The following is a 22,895-nucleotide window of genomic DNA, read 5'->3' on the forward strand; positions in this document are numbered from 1 at the left end:
AAAGATGAGTGGGCCAAAATTCCTCCACAGCGCTGTAAAAGACTCATTGCAAGTTATCGCAAACGCTTGATTGCAGTTGTTGCTGCTAAGGGTGGCCCAACCAGTTATTAGGTTGTAGGGGCAATCACTTTTTCACACAGGGCCATGTGGGTTTGGATTTTGTTTTCCCTTAATAATAACAACCTTCATTTCAAAACTGCATTTTGTGTTTACTTGTGTTATCTTTGACTAATATTTAAATTTGTTTGATGATCTGAAACATTGAAGTGTGACAAACATGCAAACAAATAAGAAATCAGGAAGGGGGCAAACACTTTTTCACTCTATCTATCTATCTATCTATCTATCTATCTATCTATCTATCTATCTATCTATCTATCTATCTATCTATCTATCTATCTATCTATCTATCTATCTATCTATCTATCTATCTATCTATCTATCTATCTATCTATCTATCTATCTATCTATCTATCTATCTATCTATCTATCTACAGTGCATTCGGAAAGTATTCAGACCCCTTGAAATTAAATGTTTTCCTCATCAATCCACACACAATACACCATAATGACAAAGCAAAACCGGTTTTTAGAAATGTTTGCTAATTTATTAAAAATTAAAAACAGAAATACCTTATTTACATAAGTATTCAGACCCTTTGCTATGAGACTCGAAATTGAGCTCAGGTGCATCCTGTTTCCATTGATAGGGAGTGCTCCTTATTGAAAATAAACATTTAATCAATTTTAGAATAAGGCTGTAATGTAACAAAATGTGGAAAAAGTGAAGGGGTCTGAATACATTCCGAATGCACTCTGTCTGTCTGTCTGTCTGTCTGTCTGATTAACACCCACACACGCACACATGCATGTGCAAACACACGCACATTTACTCAAAATGTCATATGGTATTCTCACGGAATAAAATGCTTAATTTTGTTAGGAATATTGTTAATGCAAAGAAAGGCTTTGCTATTTCTAAGACACTGTATCCTATATAGCTTCATTTCGTGTTACAAAAGGAATTAGCTAGTAGCGAACAACCAACCTCATACTGTGACATCCAACCCCGCGATGGGGCTGAGTGTGTTTGATGGCTTATAACTCCATGTTGGAATAAGATAAAAAAATGCTCCCCATTTCAACCCAAGACATTGTTCTTTCTCCTAATATTGAAACAAGTCTTGTAAAGGCGTCCGCATGCTTCCCATCTGAAACAGTTCGGAACAGTTTGTTTATATATTATGACAACATTTTGTGACGTTTTCTTCGTTTTGGTCTTCGGCTCGTTTTTTTGGGGCTATTCGTGCACACAGAAATGTTTCTCGAGGCAAGCCGAAGTCGGTAGCCGAAGTCGGTAGCCGAAGTCTATGCCCCTTCGTCGGCGATTGGTCAACAGTAGAGATTGTGTTGTCATTCAACGAGAGACGACTTGTTTTCATGCAAATTGTTTGACCGAAGCATGCTGACACCTTAAGAGTACTGGTGCTGTAAAAAATAGTAAAAAATAAGTGTGACAATCAACCCCAGTCTCCCCTATATCAACCCAGCTATGGGAGATCAATTGGATCAGTATAACATCAATCTGACCCTTTGTTTTGCACTGAAAATTTGACATTCTCCATCTATCCATCCATCCATCATTTTGTACCTACCTGGACTGCAACGAGAGAGATTATGATTAGACCTGGCCCCTGTGTCACCATGATGGCTCTAAATGATCACTCACTCTCTCACCACTTGGAGAGAAGAGGGAGGAAGGAGAGGTAGAGGGAGATGGAGGAAGGAGATAGAGAGAGACTTGTCTTCCTCTGCCAGGCAGCGACCATGGTGCGGATCATCATCGTCTCCCACTGAGGACTGCCAGAGAGGACCCTGAGTGAAGTCTGACTGAGCCGCAGAATGCTCATCATTAGGTTGCGTGAAAGCCTGTTTGTGTCCATCATTAGCCATAGAGAGGGATAGAGAGAGAGCTGACACCTATGATCCACACTGACGCTCATTAATACCAAGGATGCAAATGAGGCAGGACTAAAGCTTCAGTGCCCGGCCCAGTGTAGACGACCCAGTGTGCAAATGACCCAGATGGGCGTCTGACGTGATGCCAGTTCCAGGTCAGAGACAAACACACATTGGGGAAAAGATTATAAGCAGTTGTTTCTTCAGGCAGAACTAAATAATCACACTGTAGGTTCTCATCCATGGATGGAGGGAGGTCATTATTTGTTAGTCATGCATAAAGAGACATCACATATAGGTGTTATTACCGAATTATTCCAAGTTCATTGATTTGTAACACCATTAGAGGGATTTTAATTGTCAAAACATTTTATTTCTTAATTCATTATCATGAATATTAAAGAATGCAGAAAAGACCAGAACACTCACACCTAGCAAACATTCTCTCTATGTGGTGTTTTGGGAAATACTTTATGAAGCTTTGAAACTGCATCCTCATAACCCTCATGATGTCTATTCATATGGGGACACAGGCTATGTAAGATTAAATGTAAGAGAGAACATTTATTTTGTATGTATTTTAAGTATTTTAAGTCTTATTTCAGCATATACCCAAACACATGAGGTATTCCTCTGTATTCGTCTGTATATGTTCCTCTGAGTCTGCATGTCTATTTGCCTGTTTCATCTCATAATTCACCTTTTAGACAGCAAAACATGAGCAAAGCATTTGAATAAATATTCAAAATAAAATGGAATATTAATAATAAACTGTATCGGAAGAAGCTGTTTCCTAGCAACATAAAATTGTGTGTGCGTGTGTGCGTGCGTGTGTGTGAGAGAGAGAGAGAGATAAATACAGAGAGAGAGATAGAGAGAGCGAGTGAGACAGAGCGAGAGAATTAGAGAAAGGGAGACAGAGAGAAGTAGAGAGAGGGAGAGAGAAAGAGATTGACTGACTCACACAGACCCCTATCATTTGTGATTGTGGGTTTTTCTTAATCATACAAACATTCAAAGAGAATCCAGACGTCAGAAAATACACTTACAAAGGTTAAAAGCAAAAAGGTGCTGGTGGCACACTGAATATTGAACCAAAGTCTTGTTTTGGATACATAGTCTTAAATGTTGATAGACTCAAATAACCTCTTTAATCACCGTATGACTCATGCTGTAACCAACCTGGTAACTAAGCAGACAAGCTTGGCATGCCTTCATGCTGCTTCACAAAAATGTCAGGCTAGCTGTCAGATATGAATGTACCTATTTAATTGGCGCGACACGTTACAAGACTACAATTTTCCAGCCTAAATCAAATATCTGTACCTTGGATTATGTCACTGTATTGAAGGAATGTTTTTCATGCTCCTTAATTAGATGTCTACAGAAATTACGTATTTTAACTCTTTGGGGATCCTGTCAAGCTTCCATTGTAAAGACAGACAGACATCATCATTCCTCTGTCATTCCCGTCCCGCACTAAACGTACCCTGACCACAAATAATCAGGGGTGTTACCACCCACTACCTCCTGCTCCCTGGAGACACTGTCTCAGACAGAGGCGTGGAATGCAATGCATGGGGAGATCAGTGGGCACTGTGTCGGCTGCCACCAGACTGCCACGCACCCGCTGTGATGTGACAGGCAGCGTTAATAAAGGCGTGTGACTGAGAGGGGGCCATGTGGACAGCTCCTCTGTCCTCTCTGCATAATGAGACAGGGGGTCTGGGCTAGGAGACAGGTGGGGGGGCATGGGGGGTGGGGTGGTGTCAGACCTGTATTGTTGCTCCTGGTGCTCTGCCACATGACTCATTCCAGAACACTCCTCTAGTCTGGGGAGGGAGAAAGGAGGGTAGGGGGAGGGGGGGGGGTATTCCCAAGGTGTTCAGCTGTGCCAGTGAATCCCGCCGCCGTGAATGTGCCTCCATCACCATGGCGACTGGGGCTTTGAAATTAGCAAGTGGCAGGAGTCCAGGAGTTCACCCACTCAGATAAAAAAATACAATGTATTTTGTATCTTCCCTGGATTAGAATAACGTTCTATGGCAGACATGGTAGGGTGGCTATGAGTCTTTGTTGAGCTTCATATTACGCTATTACTCAAGGGAATACAGCAACTCCCATGGACCTTAAGGGTAGTGCAGTGAGATAGTTCTTATTCACCACTAAGATGGGATGCTTTCTCACCTTCTATCCACTGTCTGTTTACACGGGTCTTAAGCTACCATAAGTTCCCCAGACACACAGATGTTATTGACAGACAATTCCCCTCAGGTTTGTTGCTGCAGGAAGGAATGTCTGTCTAGTCTAGTGAAAGACCAGGGATACTGAATCACATATGATGTAACAGTTTGTTCATGATACTCTACTGTATGTGCTGCTGGTTGTGATTGACAGCTCAGCATTAGGTCTCCTTTAGTCTTTTGCAAAATGGAAACCAAGCATAATAATGCTCATCCACATTTACTAAGGACGACAGAAGCATCTGTGAGTAACAGTGTTTACTGAGGGGTTAAGAAAGCATGTATCTATATAGACCCTTTAGGACAGTTTTGTTTCTATAATCTTAACATAAAGTTCATAAGTCATATTTAACAGAACGTGTCAAATGAGAATTGAATTGACAGTGTTATTCCTGTGTATGTATTACAGGCTGTCTGAGGGGAATGGAGAGTTCTTTGAGCGTATGAATGGCATCCTCCAGAAACAAGAGAATCTGCTGCGGGCTGCCCAGGCTGAGGTAAACCCTAACCCTCCTTATGTTTATTTAAAGGGGCAGTGCAGTCAAAAACGTGATTTTAAAAAAAAAGAGACGATATTTCCACACTATGAGGTCGAATTAACAGTCTGAAATTGTGATAATGCCCTATTAGTGTTGGAGTTAATCTGATCTGATTATTCTGACCAATGACCAGTCATCTTTTATTTGCATATGTATCCTTCTACTTTGAAAGGGTAGGCTCTAGACAATCCTATCTGCCAATCAGGGCTGTGCATGTAAATACATTTACATTTGTGTCAACACACCCACACGATCAGACTGAGCATTTCAATGGCAAAAGGAGGCTTAGGGAAATAAATGATAAAAAATATATTTGGAGTTATTTTCATGAAATAATCACACACAATGATGATTTAAAAATAAAAAAGACTGCATGGGGGCTTTAAGCAGGAAGTCCCTTGAAATGAAAATCAATTTTTTTAAGGAGACCATAGAGGAAAGGTCTTGGGTAGTATATACATACTATATAGCTCTCTGGGCTATGCATATGTAACGGTGGTCAATGTGCTGCTAACAGCTTCCTCCGCTGTCCGACTGCCCCATACTGGGCTCGAACCAACGATCCTCTGCTTCGTAACACACGTGACCGCCCTCCTTAATAACGTTCCAATGGGTTGAGCCACCCAAAAGGTACCGACTGGATCCCTCAATCTGGTACATTTCAAGCTAGCTGTGGCGCGAGCTTACAGTACGTTCTTAACTCTGTATTACACCAAGTAGAAGGCTATGGCGTGAGGGGACAGACTGACAAGGTTGAGAAGGCCTCTCAAAAGGCTGGAGGCTCAGCTGTCACAAGAAGCTGCTCTCTGTGGCTCTCTACCCCCTCACTTCCCACGCAAGAGGAAAGAGACTGGGATTGAATGGGGTCCTATTAAGATGTTTATCTGAGAGCACTTGTTTCCCACCCTCTTCGGGTATTAAAGTGGGGAACAAAAAGAAAATCAATGATGCAGTCATTGCCTCTTTGATTGTGTGCCGCGATTGAAAGCGAAAGTGTTTGTTCGGCGATAACAGCTCATTGTGACTTAACCTCACAACCCTTTCCAAGCCTTATTGAAGCAGTCATGGTGATGGAGCCTGCTTAAGGGAGAGTGTGTGGCTCTGCGGTTTGAGGTTATCTCTCTGTGTGTATCCGCAGTGCGAAGGGGAAGGTAACACAGCCGCACTACCAGCAGAGCACGTAGACCAGGCCTTCGTTCCAGAGAGGTCCAGCAGGAGAGAGGTGAGTAGCCTGGGCTCCCTAGGGTAGAACATTCAGCTCTAGAAATGGAGGGATACAGTGAGGGAAAAAAGTATTTGATCCCCTGCTGATTTTGTACGTTTGCCCACTGACAAAGAAATGATCAGTCTATAATTTTAATGGTAGGTTTATTTGAACAGTGAGAGACAGAATAACAACAAAAAAGGGAGTGCTCCTAATCTCAGCTTGTTACCTGTATAAAAGACACCTATCCACAGAAGCAATCAATCAATCAGTTTCCAAACTCTCCACCATGGCCAAGACCAAAGAGCTCTCCAAGGATGTCAAGGACAAGATTGTAGACCTACACAAGGCTGGAATGGGCTACAAGACCATCGCCAAGCAGCTTGGTGAGAAGGTGACAACAGATGGTGCGATTATTTGCAAATGGAAGAAACACAAAAGAACTGTCAATCATCCTCAGCCTGGGCCTCCATGCAAGATCTCACCTCGTGGAGTTGCAATGATCATGAGAACGGTGAGGAATCAGCCCAGAACTACACGGGAGGATCTTGTCAATGATTTCAAGGCAGCTGGGACCATAGTCACCAAGAAAACAATTGGTAACACACTACGCCGTGAAGGACTGAAATCCTGCAGCACCCGCAAGGTCCCCCTGCTCAAGAAAGCACATATACAGGGCCGTCTGAAGTTTGCCAATGAACATCTGAATGATTCAGAGGAGAACTGGGTGAAAGTGTTGTGGTCAGATGAGACCAAAATGGAGCTCTTTGGCATCAACTCAACTCGCCGTGTTTGGAGGAGGAGGAATGCTGCCTATGACCCCAAGAACACCATCCCCACCGTCAAACATGGAGGTGGAAACATTATGCTTTGGGGGTGTTTTTCTGCTAAGGGGACAGGACAACTTCACCGCATCAAAGGGACGATGGACGGGGCCATGTACCGTCAAATCTTGGGTGAGAACCTCCTTGTCTCAGCCAGGGCATTGAAAATGGGTCGTGGATGGGTATTCCAGCATGACAATGACCCAAAACACACGGCCAAGGCAACAAAGGAGTGGCTCAAGAAGAAGCACATTAAGGTCCTGGAGTGGCCTAGCCAAATCTGTGGAGGGAGCTGAAGGTTTGAGTTGCCAAACGTCAGCCTCGAAACCTTAATGACTTGGAGAAGATCTGCAAAGAGGAGTGGAACAAAATCCCTCCTGAGATGAGTGCAAACCTGGTGGCCAACTACAAGAAACGTCTGACCTCTGTGATTGCCAACAAGGGTTTTGCCATCAAGTACTAAGTCATGTTTTGCAGAGGGGTCAAATACTTATTTCCCTCATTGAAATGCAAATCAATTTATAACATTTTTGACATGCGTTTTTCTTGATTATTTTGTTGTTATTCTGTCTCTCACTGTTCAAATAAACCTACCATTAAAATTATAGACTGATCATGTCTTTGTCAGTGGGCAAATGTACAAAATCAGCAGGGGATCAAATACTTTTTTCTCTCACTATATTTGACTTGTTATTGGCCTTTTCTCATATCTAGCTCCCCCACTAGAATCCAGTGTCCCGAACCCAGTTTTCCTCTGTCCTCACACGGCTTTAGCTAGCTACGCTGTTGCTTAAACCTTCCACATTCTTAGCTACAGTAAGATCACATCATTCTATTGACAGAGACATGTTTCCCAGCTCTTATTTTGCAGTGACACTGCTTTAAGAAAGATGCATGAGACTGTGGTTAAGGCATTCACTGAGGTTGTTTTCTTCCAGCTGGACCTCCTGTATGAAGAGGCCATTTACACGGTAGTCAACAGGGTGGGCGTGCCCTCGCCAGAGTACGTCACCAATGAAGGAGACATCTTCAGCTATCTGCTGAAGGTACACACACTCCTTTGATCGGCTAAATCAGTTTACTGAACAGCCCACCTGGCCAAACTCTCACACACACACCAAACAAACACTTACTCTAACACAGATAAGCACACACGCACGTACACTACCAGTCAAAAGTTTGGACACACCTACTCATTCAAGGGTTTTTCTTTATTTTTACAATTTGTTACATTGTAGAATAATCGTGAAGACATCAAAACTATGAAAGATCACACATGGAATCATATAGTAACCAAAAAAGTGTTATTCAAATCAAAATATATTTTATATTTGAGATTCTTCAAATAGCCACCATTTGCCTTGATGACAGCTTTGCACACTCTTGGCATTCTCTCAACCAGTTTCATGAGGTAGTCACCTGGGGTGGGGGGGGGGGGGGGGGGTACAGAAGATAGCCTGGTAAAATACCAAGTCTATATTGTGGCAAGAACAGCTCAACTAAGCAAAGAGAAACGACAGTCCATCATTACTTTAAGACATGAAGGTCAGTCAATAATGAAAATGTCAAGAACTTTGAAAGTTTCTTCAAGTGCAGTCGCAAAAACCATCAAGCGCTATGATGAAACTGACTTCATGCCTTCATGAGGACTGCCACAGGAATGGAAGAACCAGAGTTACCTCTGCTGCAGAGGATATGTTAATTAGAGTTACCAGCCTCAGAAATTGCAGCCCAAATAAATGCTTCACAGAGTTCAAGTAACAGACACATCTCAACATCAACTGTTCAGAGGGGACTGTGTGAATCAGGCCTTCATGGTTGAATTGCTGCAAAGAAACCACTACTAAAGGACACCAATAAGAAGAAGAGACCTGCTTGGGCCAAGAAACACGAGCAATGGACATTAGACCGGTGGAAATGTGTCTTTTGGTCTGGAGTCCAAATTGGAGATTTTTGGTTCCAACCGCTGTGTCTTTGTGAGATGCGGTGTGGGTGAACGGATGATCTCCGCATGTGTATTTCCCACGGTAAAGCATGGAGGAGGAGGTGTGATGGTGTGGGGGTGCTTTGCTGGTGACACTGTCTGTGATTTATTTAGAATTCAAGGCACACTTAACCAACATGGCTACCACAGCATTCTGCAGTGATACGCCATCCCATCTGGTTTGGGCTTAGTGGGACTATCATTTGTTTTTCAACAGGACAATGACCCAACACACCTCCAGGTTGTGTAAGGGCTATTTGACCAAGAAGGAGAGTGATGGAGTGCTGCATCAGATGACCTGGCCTCCACAATCCCCCGACCTCAACTCAATTGAGATGGTTTGGGATGAGTCGGACGGCAGAGTGAAGGAAAAGCAGCCAACAAGTGCTCAGCATATGTGGGAACTCCTTCAAGACTGTTGGAAAAGCATTCCAGGTGAAGCTGTTTGAGAGAATGCCAAGAGTGTGCAAAGCTGTCATCAAGGCAAAGGGTGGCTATTTGAAGAATCTCAAATATAAAATATATTTTGATTTGTTTAACACTTTTTTGGTTACCACATGATTCCATATGTGTTATTTCATAGTTTTGATGTCTTCACCATTATTCTACAATGTAAAAAATAGTAAAAATAAAGAAAAATCCTTGAATGAGTAGGTGTGTCCAAACCTTTGACTGGTACTGTATGAACGCACACTAGTGTGCTGTCTTTTCCACTTAAAATACTGACTAATAAAATAGACAAGACCAGAAAGAGCCAATTAAGCTGTAATAATTGCTGTCCTAGAAAACTACAGCAGAAATCAGATTGTCTTGTCATGTGAATCCTGTTGTAAACCCCTTCTCTAATCCCCCTCCTCACCAACTGATCCTAGAGGTTCAGTCTGGCGGTAGAGAGCCATTCTTGCTTTGAAACATCTGTAGAAGACTGAGTTGATGTGCTTTGGCTCAGACCTGATTAAACATCAAAGCCCAGGCCCACTGAGTATTGATGTTCAGCTGTAATATTACATCGATTCAGACGCTGTCACTCCAAAGCTGCATCCTTGCTTCCTCTGTCGGTCTTTGCTTGAGGTGGTGGACCGGGGCACATGTCCCCATGCTTTGAAGTTACCCCTGGTTCTCTTTGTCCTTTGAAGATAGTGAGATTGAACCTGTACAGCCATCTTGGATCGGGTTTATGAGAACGCAAATCATTGGCAAGGGATGTAAGGCTTATCATCATTGTATTATTGTTTTGAAGTTATGCTGTGATTTCTGAAGTGTACAGGTCAAAATGCCGGCAGGAGTATAGTTGAATGTGTATTGCAAATATGCTCACAGACCTATGAGGCACTCTTGCGAAGAGTGACCTTTTCCACTGTCGCCCCTCTATCCTCTCTCCTAGTTATTTGATATGGGTCAGGAGGAACATGACATCATTCTGCAGAGAGTCCAAGAATCCAAGGTGAGATGCTTTGTTCCACTTGCATCTTGTCAATTTCCATCTCCTGTCTCTTCTCCTGTCTCTTACTGTATCTCCCACCCGCAGACACACGCCATGTAAACTGTATGAACAAGATAGCACCACTGACTTGTCACTGTGAGGATCTTCAAGTCTGCACCATATAATGTGCCTTTCTTTTGTATATAGATATACACTGATGGTACAAAACTGCTCTTTCCATGACATAGAATGACCAGGTGAATCCAGGTGAAAGCTATGATCCCTTATTGATGCCACTTGTTAAATCCACTTAAATCAGTTTAGATGAAGGGGAGGAGACAGGTTAAAGAAGGATTTCGAAGCCTTGAGACAATTGAGAACTGAATTGTGTGTGTGTGCCATTCAGAGGGTGAATGGGTAAGACAAAATATTTCAGTGCCTTTGAACGGGGTATGGTAGTAGGTGCCAGGCAGGCACATTGGTTTGTGTCAAGAATTGAAACACTGCTGGGTTTTTCATGCTCAACAGTTTGCCATTTGTATCAAGACATCCAGCCAACTTGACACAACTGTGGCAATCATTGGAGTAAACATGGGCCAGCATCCCTGTGGAACTCTTTTGACACCTTGTAGAGTCCATGCCCCGACAAATTGAGGCTGTTCTGAGGGCAAAGGGGGGGGGGGGATGCAACTCAATATTAGGAAGGTGTTCCTAATGTTTGGTATACTCAGTGTATAGCACGTTGCATTCACAAGGTTAAAGTCAAATGCATGGAAAGCACTAACAGCCCTATGTACCCGGAGAGACTCAGCTGATGGAGTGTATTGATAGCCATAGTGAGGCTCACTGTGCACCAGGAGACATAATGATCTCTGAAAGCCCACTTTGTATGATGCCCTTGACTACCAGCAACCTTTCAAATGTCAGATTGAAAGAGATGCTGGGCTCTTCTGCTAGACTCCATGAAAGGTTGTGGGCAGAGAGGAACATATTGTGCCATTGAAATGTTCCTTCCTACAATGATCTCTGCTTCTCGCCGGCACAGCAGTGTCTTTCCACCTTAGTGACACACAAAACCCTCGCATTATACACCAGACAAAGAAAACACACATTGATTATTCTCTCTTGACAGACTCAGGTCTCACTGCAGTGATTGCTGGTATTTTGTTTACCACTGTGAAAGTGCATTTGTCGGGTTAAAGAATCTGAATAAAAATTAAGTACACCGACTAGCTTTTGTTTTCAAAGTGCACTCTGTGTACTCTGTTCAAGTCCCAATTTTGGAATGCAGCGTGCTTATGGATTGTTTCAGCGAGATGTCTCACTTAAGCAATAAGGCCTGAGGGGGTGTGGTACATGGGCAATATACCACGGTTATGGGCTGTTCTTCTGCACGAAGCAACGCGGAGTGCTAGGACACAGCCCTTAGCTGTGGTATATTGGCTATATATCACAAACCCCCGAGGTGCCTTATTGCTATTATAAACTGGTTATCAACGTAATTATAGAAGTAAAAATAAATGTTTTGTCATACCCGTGGTATACGGTCTGATATACCACAACTTTCAGCCAATCAGCTGGATCGAACCACCCAGTATATAATAATGCATGACTCTTAGCTTGTGTACTACTACTGTTACTTTGTTTTGCAGAGAGCCAGTTTCACCCTGAGAGTGTCTGTCATGAAAGGGAAAAATCTAATGGCAAAGGATGCAAATGGTGAGGGGTGTTTGTGTTCATTTACTGCTATTGATGGGAAGCAGCATTTGTTTTCTGTGCATGGATATGAAATGTCATCGTTTCCGTATGCCAACTCCAACTCCCCATTGACAATGAATGCAATTGTTTGCTATTGAAATAAGATTAGAACATTTTCAGATCGACTATATTGAGTGAGCCATGTTGTTCTTTCTGTCTGGAAGAAAAAGAAAAACCCCTCATGATCCACTGGACTGTTCCAGGTATTATGTGTTTCTACCAAGACACTAGAACCATCATCACATCACTGTCCACTTTAGACTACACTGGACATCACTTTGTCTAAAAGGACACAGTCTGCTATTACCAGCAGACCAATTGCTTTTGATTCCTGAACCTCAGTAGAGTACATCACCATCATTCTAAGAGTACAATCTCAGTGTGTTGCTAAATTAGTTTAACCCTTACTGTGCCATCTACCCCCGGGTCTGGGTAGGGTACAGCGACCCCTATTGCATGCTGGGAATCCTCCTGGGCCAGAGCCCCCGGGAGACAGATGAGAAGAAGGAAAGGAAGTTCAGCTTCAGGAAGAGGAAGGAGAAGCTGGAGAAGAGGTCCAGTAACAAGGATGTTCTAGCAGCCACGTGCATCCAGGTGACTGAGGTCAAGCCAGAGACTCTCAACCCAGTCTGGAACCAGCACTTTGTTTTGTAAGTACAGTACTGACAGTACACCGATTCTGGAAGTTGTTGGCAGAATGCTTGACATTGGTATGTGTCTCAGAGCCTAACGGTAACAATGTTTGTTTACACAATGCCAAATTATGATATTTTCTTTCTTCAAATAGTGACATTGATGATGTCCACAGTGATCTACTGCATATGGACATATGGTAAGGTTAAACACAGTGTGGGCCTTTCCACTTTCAGTCCAAATTCCAGATTCCTGAAAACGTTTCAGGAATCTGCATGCCAAAGTGATCCAACTGTCCTACTAACCTTTGCTCTTCTTCTCAGGGACCATGACGATGATGTCTCTGTTGCAGAGGCTTGCAAAAAACTGAATGAAGTCAGTGGACTTAGAGGAATGGGCAGGTAGAACAGGCTTTTATTTGCTGAGTGTGAAGTCGGTGAAATAGGCCCTTTAATAAAGTATAGTGAATGGAGGTCTTGACTGTCAGGTCATTGAGATGCTGGTCGATTGCTCTGTGTTATATTTCATGTATTCATCAGTACCTTATCCCACCAGGTATTTTAAGCAGATTGCCAAATCGGTGCGGTCCAATGGGACGTCGTCATCAGGATCATCTGAGGACAATGCTGATGACTTCCTGGGCTGCATCAACATTCCACTGAATGTAAGACTTTAAAGTTACAGTGCTTAAACTTCCCAACTGATATTGTTTCTTATTCGATACAGTAGTAATACATTTTACTTGATGCAGTTTATTCTAACATACGTATCTATTAGCTATTATAAGTATTAACTAACAGTTATTAATTATACTCCACCAAACTTGGTTCCTGGCTCACTGTCTATCAGAGAGGCGCAACACCCGTTATAAAAATATAATTTATTGTAAATCCATCAAAGACAGTGTGACGTTTCGGTCTACACCTTCATCAGACCGGAACTTCATTTGGTTTTAATGGATTTAGAATAAATGATAGTTTTATAATGGAGAGAATGTCGCGCCTCTACCTCTAAAGAAATCCACTATTATTGAAGGCAGCACCTCTGTTCCAGTTGTTTGAGCACAAAACCCATTTTTCCTGGCTTAGTGTCTAGGCCATGGGCTAGACAGGCCCTCGGATCAATATAAAACATCTATATTTATATTTAGGAACTCAGTTGGGGTCTCAACTTACTTTTGAGTGTTAGAATAGGAGAATAAACAAGGTTCAATTTCGAAATTTGGATGTGCATCAGCAGTCTTTCTCTTGTAATGTCAGTCACTGATAGTCAGTCAATTAGCCCAGGTCAGCATTTTTTTTTTAGATTGCTAAGTTAGTTTAGCAGCCACCTATCTAAACTTTTTATCAGTCTCACTCAGATATCATATTAAAAATGGCTAACATTTCTCTCCACTCCATGGCAGAATGTGTAGAATTGCAGGAAATTAGCTGTAAAACTGGATGTGGGCACGCAGACCAGCGAGCAACTGCGGCCCCTTATGATGAGTTCAGACTTTTTGTGGTCCCCACCATCATCAAAGTTGCCCAACCCTGGTCTAGCCTGTCTGTTGTTCGCCTGTAGGAGATTCCTGTGATGGGATATGACAAATGGTTTAAGCTGGAGCCCCGGTCCAGTGCCTCCAAGGTCCAGGGAGAATGTTACCTGATTCTGAGGCTCTTCACTACCCAGGTAGCTACTACAGTCTCTTTTTTCCACAGTACCTGTCTAGTCCACCCAAGTCACTTGATCATTTCATTTTGTTCCCCAGAGAGACACAACCCTGAGTAAGAGGGAATCAAAAGAAGTCATTCACAAGAAGATGCTGAGTCAGATTCTGGAGTATGAGCATGCTCATATTCAGGTGAAACTCTACTATACAGTGCATTCTATTATCAAGTAAAACTACAGAAATGGCTATGGATGGCTTCCTTATGATATTCATTTAAATAATCTTATTTTTCTCTCCAGAAAGAGCCTTATAACTGGAATGGGCAGGTGACTCCTCCAGCATGGACTGTGCTGTCCCATCATGCTGTGCAAACTGACCTCTCACCCCTGCAACAGGCCATCATGTAAGTAGCTACAATAGTAACACTTCAATGTAGATCATATACCAAAGGTATTGCAGTGGTCAAAATTCGAAAATCGAAGTTATGCCAAGCCAAGCTGGAGAAGCCTGTGCCAATAAAGTACCACATTTTTAATTATGAGTGAGAGTTGCACCTTTTCCTTCCTAGTCCTTTTAGGTCTGAAACCATTCATCTCCAATGAGAGGTCATGGTCATGTACGGTAGATGTATAGTAGTATATAATGCTCTCGTCTGCAGTCGCTGGCAGTGCTACAGCAGCCACCACCGGTCCCAGAGGATGTGCTATACCCTGCTGCTGCGGCTCCTGAGGACCATCGATGCAGAATGGGATCCCCAAGCTGTACAGGGAGACCTGGTAAGCCTACTGTCTCCTCACAGCTCCCCTCTGGCTCACAATCACTTTTCATCTGACATTAGGACACCTCATTAACTCACCACTCAACATCCATTATCTTATAACCTAGGGGTCTGTTATTCAATCAAAACCTGGTTGTTTCGGTGCGGTAGTTTGTCTGGAAACTGTTTTTGATTGACTAGACTGAAGCCTAGAAGTCTGTCTGAATGTGCTGTTATTGGCTAGATGGATCATTGTGAGGTTGAATGATGTGATGTACTTCCTGTGTTCAGGAGCGGCAGCTGTCGGACAGCTTCAGGCTGTACACGGACCACTGTCTGTGTCTGATGAAGAACATGCGCCAGGTGTTCCCCTGTGCCAGTCCAGCCGCCGTCACACGCTGCGAGCTCATGCTGAGGTAAACTCATACCACAGGAGGCTGGTGAGGGGAGGAAGGCTCATAGTAATGGCTGGAATGGAGTGAATGGAATGACATTAAACCATATGGAAAACGTGTACCATTCCATTCATTCCGTTCCAGCCATTACTAGGAGCATGTGCTCCCCAATTAAGGTGCCGCCAGCCGCCTGTGACTCCCACCACCCCCCTCTCTCTCTCTCACCACAACACTGCATCAAACACTCGCCAGCGCTGTCATACCAGACCAAACACTCAACTAAGTCACTAGAATAGAAGCACAGACCATAGAACCATAGTACCTAGAACAGTCAATCCAATAGGAGGGAAGGGTGACTAAGTCATAAGCCTATCGGGCGGGTTTTCTACTTGAATGGTGATGACTATGCCAATAAAAGCAGCTGTGTTTCTTGAGGCTCATGTTGCTATGCTCTTTCTCTGTGAGCAGCCCCACGGGGCACTGTACTTCTGTGTCGCACAGACCAGATGAATGGAGGGCCTTTTCCAATAAGATTTCAAAGTCTGCCCAGTGATTGACACTCCTACAGAGATCTCATAGGACACTGTGTACAGTGGACACAGACAACACACATAAAAACATATACTCAAACACATACAAATCATTCTTGCTGTCAGTCACCTTAGCGTAAAAAGGCTGACAGAAATGACCATGTTTCTCTCCCTTTGTGTTTGTGACTCAGGGGTGTAGGACACATGCAGACCATGCCGGCCTTCAAGACTGCATGTCCCCTTCGAAATGAACTGCATTTGGAAATTGCCACTATTGTCAAGGTACAACATAAATATAAGGAAGACCTGTTCGTGTTAACGCTGTTGCCTGACTAATTCGAATGACTGCAATATTTGATTTCAACAGAAAGGTACAGCGGAGTGGTACGAGAGCACAATTTCACAATTCAAACCAGAGGAGGGGGTAGGTTGACATCATAAGACTTGCTAACACACAAAGTCATAACACATTATGGGCCTGTCGGGGTTGTGTGTTGGTGTGTGAGCTGTTGTGTGATGGTGCTATAGGCTCTGGAGGAGCAGCTGAGGAGACTGGTCCAGGTGGTGGATGCAGTGTGTGCAGATGTACAGAGGGGACAGAACGTCTACAACAAGCTCTTCTACAGGTACACAAACAGTCCCTGCAGTTTATTGTGTCAATCAACTTGACTTTTAAGTAGAATCATGTTGATTATGCCAAATAGCAAGTGAATAATTTTCTTTGTATTGTCTTTTGAAATCCCCCAGTGCAGTGAAAGTGGATTTCTTTAGCATCACGTATAGACAGTTGGAGAAACTGGTGAGAATTCCTTTGAAACCAAAAGGGATAGGACCTGCCAACATCTTTATCCATACATGACATTTGATGATATACAGTATGCTGATGCATATAGTGTTCCTGTATGTTCAGCATGCATGTATCCTCACCGTTGACCCTTGACCTCTGAGATGGGGTGACTGACCCCTGTGCTCCCCCAGGTCGCGGACGACGTGAGCGTTGCCATGGAGAGGGTGTGTGGCACTCTAGAGCAGGAGAGCTCCAGGCTAACTCAGACCATGGGGGAGACTCTGTTAGAGCTCTACATGTCTCTGAAAATACTCAAACGCTTCAGAGAGTTCCTCCCTCTCAAGTGAGTTTGTCAACACCCTGTTACCTGGTCAGACTGTAGGATAGTGGATGTTCAGCTTGGTTGCATTGAACTTTTAGAAAACAGGGAGATTGTTTAGACGTCATTATTGCTTGGTGATTTGATCTTGCATTGAACTTCCTCTCCATATGCTTGAACATTCAGTAGAATAGCTAAATGTCAGGTGGTTAATGAGTATTCCTCTCTCAGGGATGCTAAGATGTTGGCCTTGACTGGCTATCACAACTGGTTCAAGATGTCTATCCACAAGTGGCTGCAGATAGTCCATGACAAGTCTTGTGACAGGATCCGCAGAGCAGTAGACATGGACCAGGTGAGAAAGGCGTCTTATGGAAGTGTCTGTAGAGATTGCTTTTCTATGAAAAGCAGTCTGGGAAAACATTAAACATACGGCAATCAGGATATCCATTACACTTCTACAGCAGAACCAATTGATAATCTGTAACCCACCATGAGGAGCCTGTTGAAGATGGCGCCGGAGGGGATGGCTGCCGTTTTATGGACTCCAACCGTGCTATTTTGTGTGTTTTTTCGCATTGTTTGTAACTTATTTTGTACATAATGTTGCTGCTACCGTCTCTTATGACCGAAAAGAGCTTCTGGACATCAGAACAGCGATTACTCACCTTGAACTGGACAAATAATGTTTCTTTAATGAGTCGGACGAGAGGGATTTGCTCCAGACACCCGACAGGGCCCTCATCCCCGTCATTCGCAGTAGAAAGAAAATGAGATATTGCGGAAGGAGATTGGGGTGCCTGGTAAGGAGCAGGCGACGAGTGGCTAATCTGCCTTTGCCATCGATACTATTGGCCAATTTACAATCGCTTGATAATAAAGTGGACAAACTACAGGCACGTATATCCTACCAATGGGACATTCAAAACTGTAATATCTTATGTTTCACCGAGTCGTAGCTGAACGAAGACATGAATAACATACAACTGGCATGTTATACAGTCGTGGTCAAAAGTTTTGAGAATGACACAAATATTATATTTCACAAAGTCTGCTGCCTCCGTTTTTATGATGGCAATTTGCATATACTCCAGAATGTTATGAAGAGTGATCAGATGAATTGCAATTAATTGCAAAGTCCCTCTTTGCCATGAAAATGAACTTAATCCCCCCAAAAAACTTTCCACTGCATTTCAGCCCTGCCACAAAAGGACCAGCTGACATCATGTCAGTGATTCTCTCGTTAACACAGGTGAGAGTGTTGACGAGGACAAGGCTAGAGATCACTCTGTCATGCTGATTGAGTTAGAATAACAGACTGGAAGCTTTAAAAGGAGGGTGGTGCTTGAAATCATTGTTCTTCCTCTGTTAACCATGGTTACCTGCAAGGAAACACGTGCCATCATCATTGCTTTGTACAAAAAGGGCTTCACAGGCAAGGATTTTGCTGCTAGTAAGATTGCACCTAAATCAACCATTTATCGGATCATCAAGAACTTCAAGGAGAGAGGTTCAATTGTTGTGAAGAAGGCTTCAGGGCGCCCAAGAAAGTCCAGCAAGCGCCAGGACTGTCTCCTAAAGTTCATTCAGCTGCGGGATCGGGGCACCACCAGTGCAGAGCTTGCTCAGGAATGGCAGCAGGCAGGTGTGAGTGCATCTGCACGCACAGTGAGACGAAGACTTTTGGAGGATGGCCTGGTGTCAAGAAGGGCAGCGAGGAAGCCCCTTCTCTCCAGGAAAAACATCAGGGACAGACTGATATTCTGCAAAAGGTACAGGGATTGGACTGCTGAGGACTGGCGTCATTTTCTCTGATGAATCCCCTTTCCGATTGTTTGGGCCATCCGGAAAAAAGCTTGTCCGGAGAAGACAAGGCGAGCGCTACCATCAGTCCTGTGTCATGCCAACAGTAAAGCATCCTGAGACCATTCATGTGTGGGGTTGCTTCTCAGCCAAGGGAGTGGGCTCACTCACAAGTTTGCCTAAGAACACAGCCATGAATAAACAATGGTACCAACACATTCTCCGAGAGCAACTTCTCCCAACCATCCAAGAACAGTTTGGTGACGAACAATGCCTTTTCCAGCATGATGGAGCACCTTGCCATAAGGCAAAAGTGATAACTAAGTGGCTCGGGGAACAAAACATCAACATTTTGGGTCCATGGCCAGGAAACTCCCCAGACCTTAATCCCATTGAGAACTTGTGGTCGATCCTGAAGAGGCGGGTGAACAAACAAAAACCCACAAATTCTGACAAACTCCAAGCATTGATTATGCAAGAATGGGCTGCCATTAGTCAGGATGTGGCCCAGAAGTTAATTGACAGCATGCCAGGGCGGATTGCAGAGGTCTTGAAAAAGAAGGGTCAACACTGCAAATATTGACTCTTTGCATAAACTTAATGTAATTGTCAATAAAGGCCTTTGACAGTTATGGAATGCTTGTAATTATACTTCAGTATACCATAGTAACATCTGACAAAAATATCTAAAAACACTGAAGCAGCAAACTTTGTGAAGACCAATACTTGTGTCATTCTCAAAACTTTTGACCACGACTGTACACTGTATCGGCAGGATAGAACAGCAGCCTCTGGTAAGACAAGGGGTGGCGGTCTATGTATATTTGTAAACAACAGCTGGTGCATGATATCTAAGGAAGTCTCAAGGTTTTAGTCACCTGAGGTAGAGTATCTCATGATAAGCTGTAGACCACACTATCTACCAAGAGAGTTTTCATCTATATTCTTCGTAGCTGTCTATTTACCACCACAAACCGAAGCTGGCACTAAGACGGCACTCAATTAACTGTATACGGCCATAAGCAAACAGGAAAATGCTCATCCAGAGTCGGCGCTCATAGTGGCCGCAGACTTTAATGCAGGGAAACTTACATCTGTTTTACCTCATTTCTACCAGCATGTTAAATGTGCAACCAGAGGGAAAAAAACTCTAGACCACCTTTACTCCACACACAGAGACGCATACAAAGCTCTCCCTCGCCCTCCATTTGGCAAATCTGACCATAATTATATCATCCTGATTCCTGCTTACAAGCAAAAACTAAAGCAGGATGTACCAGTGACTCAGTTAATAAGGAAGTGGTCAGATGACGCAGATGCTAAGCTACAGGACTGTTTTGCTAGCACAGACTGGAATATGTTCCGGGATTCTTCCAATGGCATTGAGGAGTACACCACATCAGTCACTGGCTTCATCAAGTGCATCAATGATGTCATCCCCACAGTGACTGTACATACCCCAACCAGAAGCCATGGATTACAGGCAACATCCGCACTGAGCTAAAGGGTAGAGCCACCGCTTTCAAGGAGCGGGACTCTAACCCAGAAGCTTATAAGAAATCCTGCTATGCCCTCCGACGAATCATCAAACAGGCAAAGAGTCAATACAGGACTAAGATCGAATCGTACTACACCGGCTCCGACGCTCGTCGGATGTGGCAGGGCTTGCAAACTATTACAGACTACAAAGGGAGGCACAGCCGCGAGCTGCCCAATGACACGAGCCTACCAGACGAGCTAAATTACTTCTATGCTCGTGTTGAGGCAAGTAACACTGAAACATGCATGAGAGCATTCACTGTTCCAGACAACTGTGTGATCACGCTCTCCATAGCCGATGTGAGTAAGACCTTTAAACAGGTCAATATTCACAAGGCCGCAGGGCCAGACGGATTACCAGGACGTGTACTCCGAGCATGCGCTGACCAACTGGCAAGTGTCTTCACTGACATTTTCAACCTCTCCCTGTCTGAGTCTGTAATACCAACATGTTTCAAGCAGACCACCATAGTCCCTGTTTCCAAAAACACTAAGATAACCTGCCTAAATGACTACCGACCCGTAGCACTCACGTCTGTAGCCATTAAGTGCTCTGAAAGGCTGGTCATGGCTCACATCAACACCATTATCCCAGAAACCCTAGACCCACTCCAATTTGCATACTGCCCCAACAGATCCACAGATGATGCAATCTCTATTGCGCTCCACACTGCCCTTTCACACCTGGACAAAAGGAACACCTATGTGAGAATGCTATTCATTGACTACAGCTCAGCGTTCAACACCATAGTGCCCTCAAAGCACATCACTAAGCTAAGGACCCTGAGACTAAACACCTCCCTCTGCAACTGGATCCTGGACTTCCTGATGGGCCGCCCCTAGGTGGTAAGGGTTGGTAACAACACATCCGCCACGCTGATCCTCAACACGGGGGCCCCTCAGGGGTGCGTGCTCAGTCCCCTCCTGTACTCCCTGTTCACTCATGACTGCATGGCCAGGCACGACTCCAACTCCATCATTAAGTTTTCCGATGACACAACAGTGGTAGGCCTGATCACCGACAACGACGAGACAGCCTATAGGGAGGAGGTCAGAGACCTGACCATGTGGTGCCAGGACAACAACCTCTCCCTCAACGTGATCGAGACAAAGGAGATGATTGTGGACTACAGGAAAAGGAAGTGGACCGATCACGCCCCCATTCTCATCGACAGGGCTGTAGTGGAGCAGGTTGAGAGCTTCAAGTTCCTTGGTGTCCACATCACCAACAAACTAACATGGTCCAAGCACACCAAGACAGTCTCCCCTAAGGAGACTGAAAAGATTTGGCATGGGTCCTCAGATCCTCAAAAGATTCTACAGCTGCGCCATCGAGAGCATCCTGACTGGTTGCATCACTGCCTGGTGTGGCAACTGCTCGGCCTCCGACCGCAAGGCACTACAGAGGGTAGCGCACACGGCCCAGTATATCACTGGGGCCAAGCTTCCTGCCATCCAGGACCTCTATACCAGGCGGTGTCAGAGGAAGGCCCTAAAAATGGTCAAAGACTCCAGCCACCCTAGTCATAGACTGTTCTTTCTGCTACTGCACAGCAAGAGGTACCGGAGCGCCAAGTCTAGGTCCAAGAGACTTCTAAACAGCTTCTATCCCCAAGCCATAAGACTCCTGAACATCTAATCAAATGGCTACCCAGACTATTTGCATTGCCATAACTCTACCTACATGTACATATTATCTCAATTACCTCGACTAACCGGTGCCCCCGCACATTGACTCGGTACCGGTACCCCCTGTATATAGCCTCGCTATTGTTATTTTTACTGCTGCTCTTTAATTATTTGTTACTTTTATTTAGTATTATTTTATATTGTATTTTTTTGTGATTTTTTTGTTGTATTCTTTCTTAAAACTGCATTGTTGGTTAAGGGCTTGTAAGTAAGTAAGTAATAAAATTTGATTTGATTTGATGTTTGTATTTAATGTACTCTGAATATGAGTTCGTTTCGATGTACTGTACGTGTGTCTCAGTGTATTTCTAATACAGTACATGTGTATGACCTTCTGTTAGTTGTTTCTCACAGAATGTGTGTGTGTGTGTGTACTGAACAGCTGGAGCCAGTACAGCAGGCCAAACACAGCTCCTCGGCGGTGGATGTGACAGCATGTTTCATCCAGGTGCGGGAGTTCTGGAACCAGCTGGCCTGGCCAGACTCTGCAGGGGCCTTCATCTTTGTCACCCGCCTGACAGACGTGAGTGCCACCGCCACACACACACAAACACACACCCAACGCACGCACACACACACACACACAAGTGCACCCTTTCACACACACTACACATTCAGAGACAGAGTGAAAAGCTCTACAAGTGGCAAGCCACAATCACAAACAACCAGAGAATGCTAATTGAGGGGTTTTACTCTCAATGATGATGGGGAGTGAGATGTTGTCTGTGTTGCAGAATTTCTGCAGTGAGGCCGTGTGTTACTCAGAGATGATAAAGCGCAAGATTGAGAGGAGCCAGCCGGGTCGAGACATCAAGAGCCTTACAGTGCAGGTAACGCCTGTGGGAAGGCAGGAAGGAA

The 22,895-nt window shown here is 44.1% G+C and overlaps 1 protein-coding gene across 1 annotated transcript in view; it reads left to right on the forward strand.

The window, feature by feature from the left end:
- The window catches only part of LOC121551271 (BAI1-associated protein 3-like), a 41,560-nt gene that overhangs the window by 14,055 nt on the left and 4,610 nt on the right, over positions 1–22,895 (forward strand). Inside the window, exons 3-24 of the mRNA XM_041863839.2 lie at positions 4,612–4,699; positions 5,880–5,963; positions 7,708–7,815; positions 10,138–10,197; positions 11,829–11,895; positions 12,371–12,584; positions 12,722–12,766; positions 12,891–12,968; positions 13,123–13,231; positions 14,131–14,238; positions 14,318–14,410; positions 14,518–14,621; positions 14,877–14,994; positions 15,267–15,391; positions 16,092–16,182; positions 16,268–16,324; positions 16,429–16,526; positions 16,648–16,699; positions 16,879–17,030; positions 17,238–17,361; positions 22,420–22,560; positions 22,772–22,867. Coding sequence (XP_041719773.2) covers positions 4,612–4,699; positions 5,880–5,963; positions 7,708–7,815; positions 10,138–10,197; positions 11,829–11,895; positions 12,371–12,584; positions 12,722–12,766; positions 12,891–12,968; positions 13,123–13,231; positions 14,131–14,238; positions 14,318–14,410; positions 14,518–14,621; positions 14,877–14,994; positions 15,267–15,391; positions 16,092–16,182; positions 16,268–16,324; positions 16,429–16,526; positions 16,648–16,699; positions 16,879–17,030; positions 17,238–17,361; positions 22,420–22,560; positions 22,772–22,867 — 2,212 coding nt within the window. The remainder of the gene's footprint in view (positions 1–4,611; positions 4,700–5,879; positions 5,964–7,707; positions 7,816–10,137; positions 10,198–11,828; positions 11,896–12,370; positions 12,585–12,721; positions 12,767–12,890; positions 12,969–13,122; positions 13,232–14,130; positions 14,239–14,317; positions 14,411–14,517; positions 14,622–14,876; positions 14,995–15,266; positions 15,392–16,091; positions 16,183–16,267; positions 16,325–16,428; positions 16,527–16,647; positions 16,700–16,878; positions 17,031–17,237; positions 17,362–22,419; positions 22,561–22,771; positions 22,868–22,895) is intronic.

Source organism: Coregonus clupeaformis, chromosome 35 (genome assembly GCF_020615455.1).
Source record: "Coregonus clupeaformis isolate EN_2021a chromosome 35, ASM2061545v1, whole genome shotgun sequence".
Taxonomy (NCBI): Eukaryota; Metazoa; Chordata; class Actinopteri; order Salmoniformes; family Salmonidae; genus Coregonus; species Coregonus clupeaformis.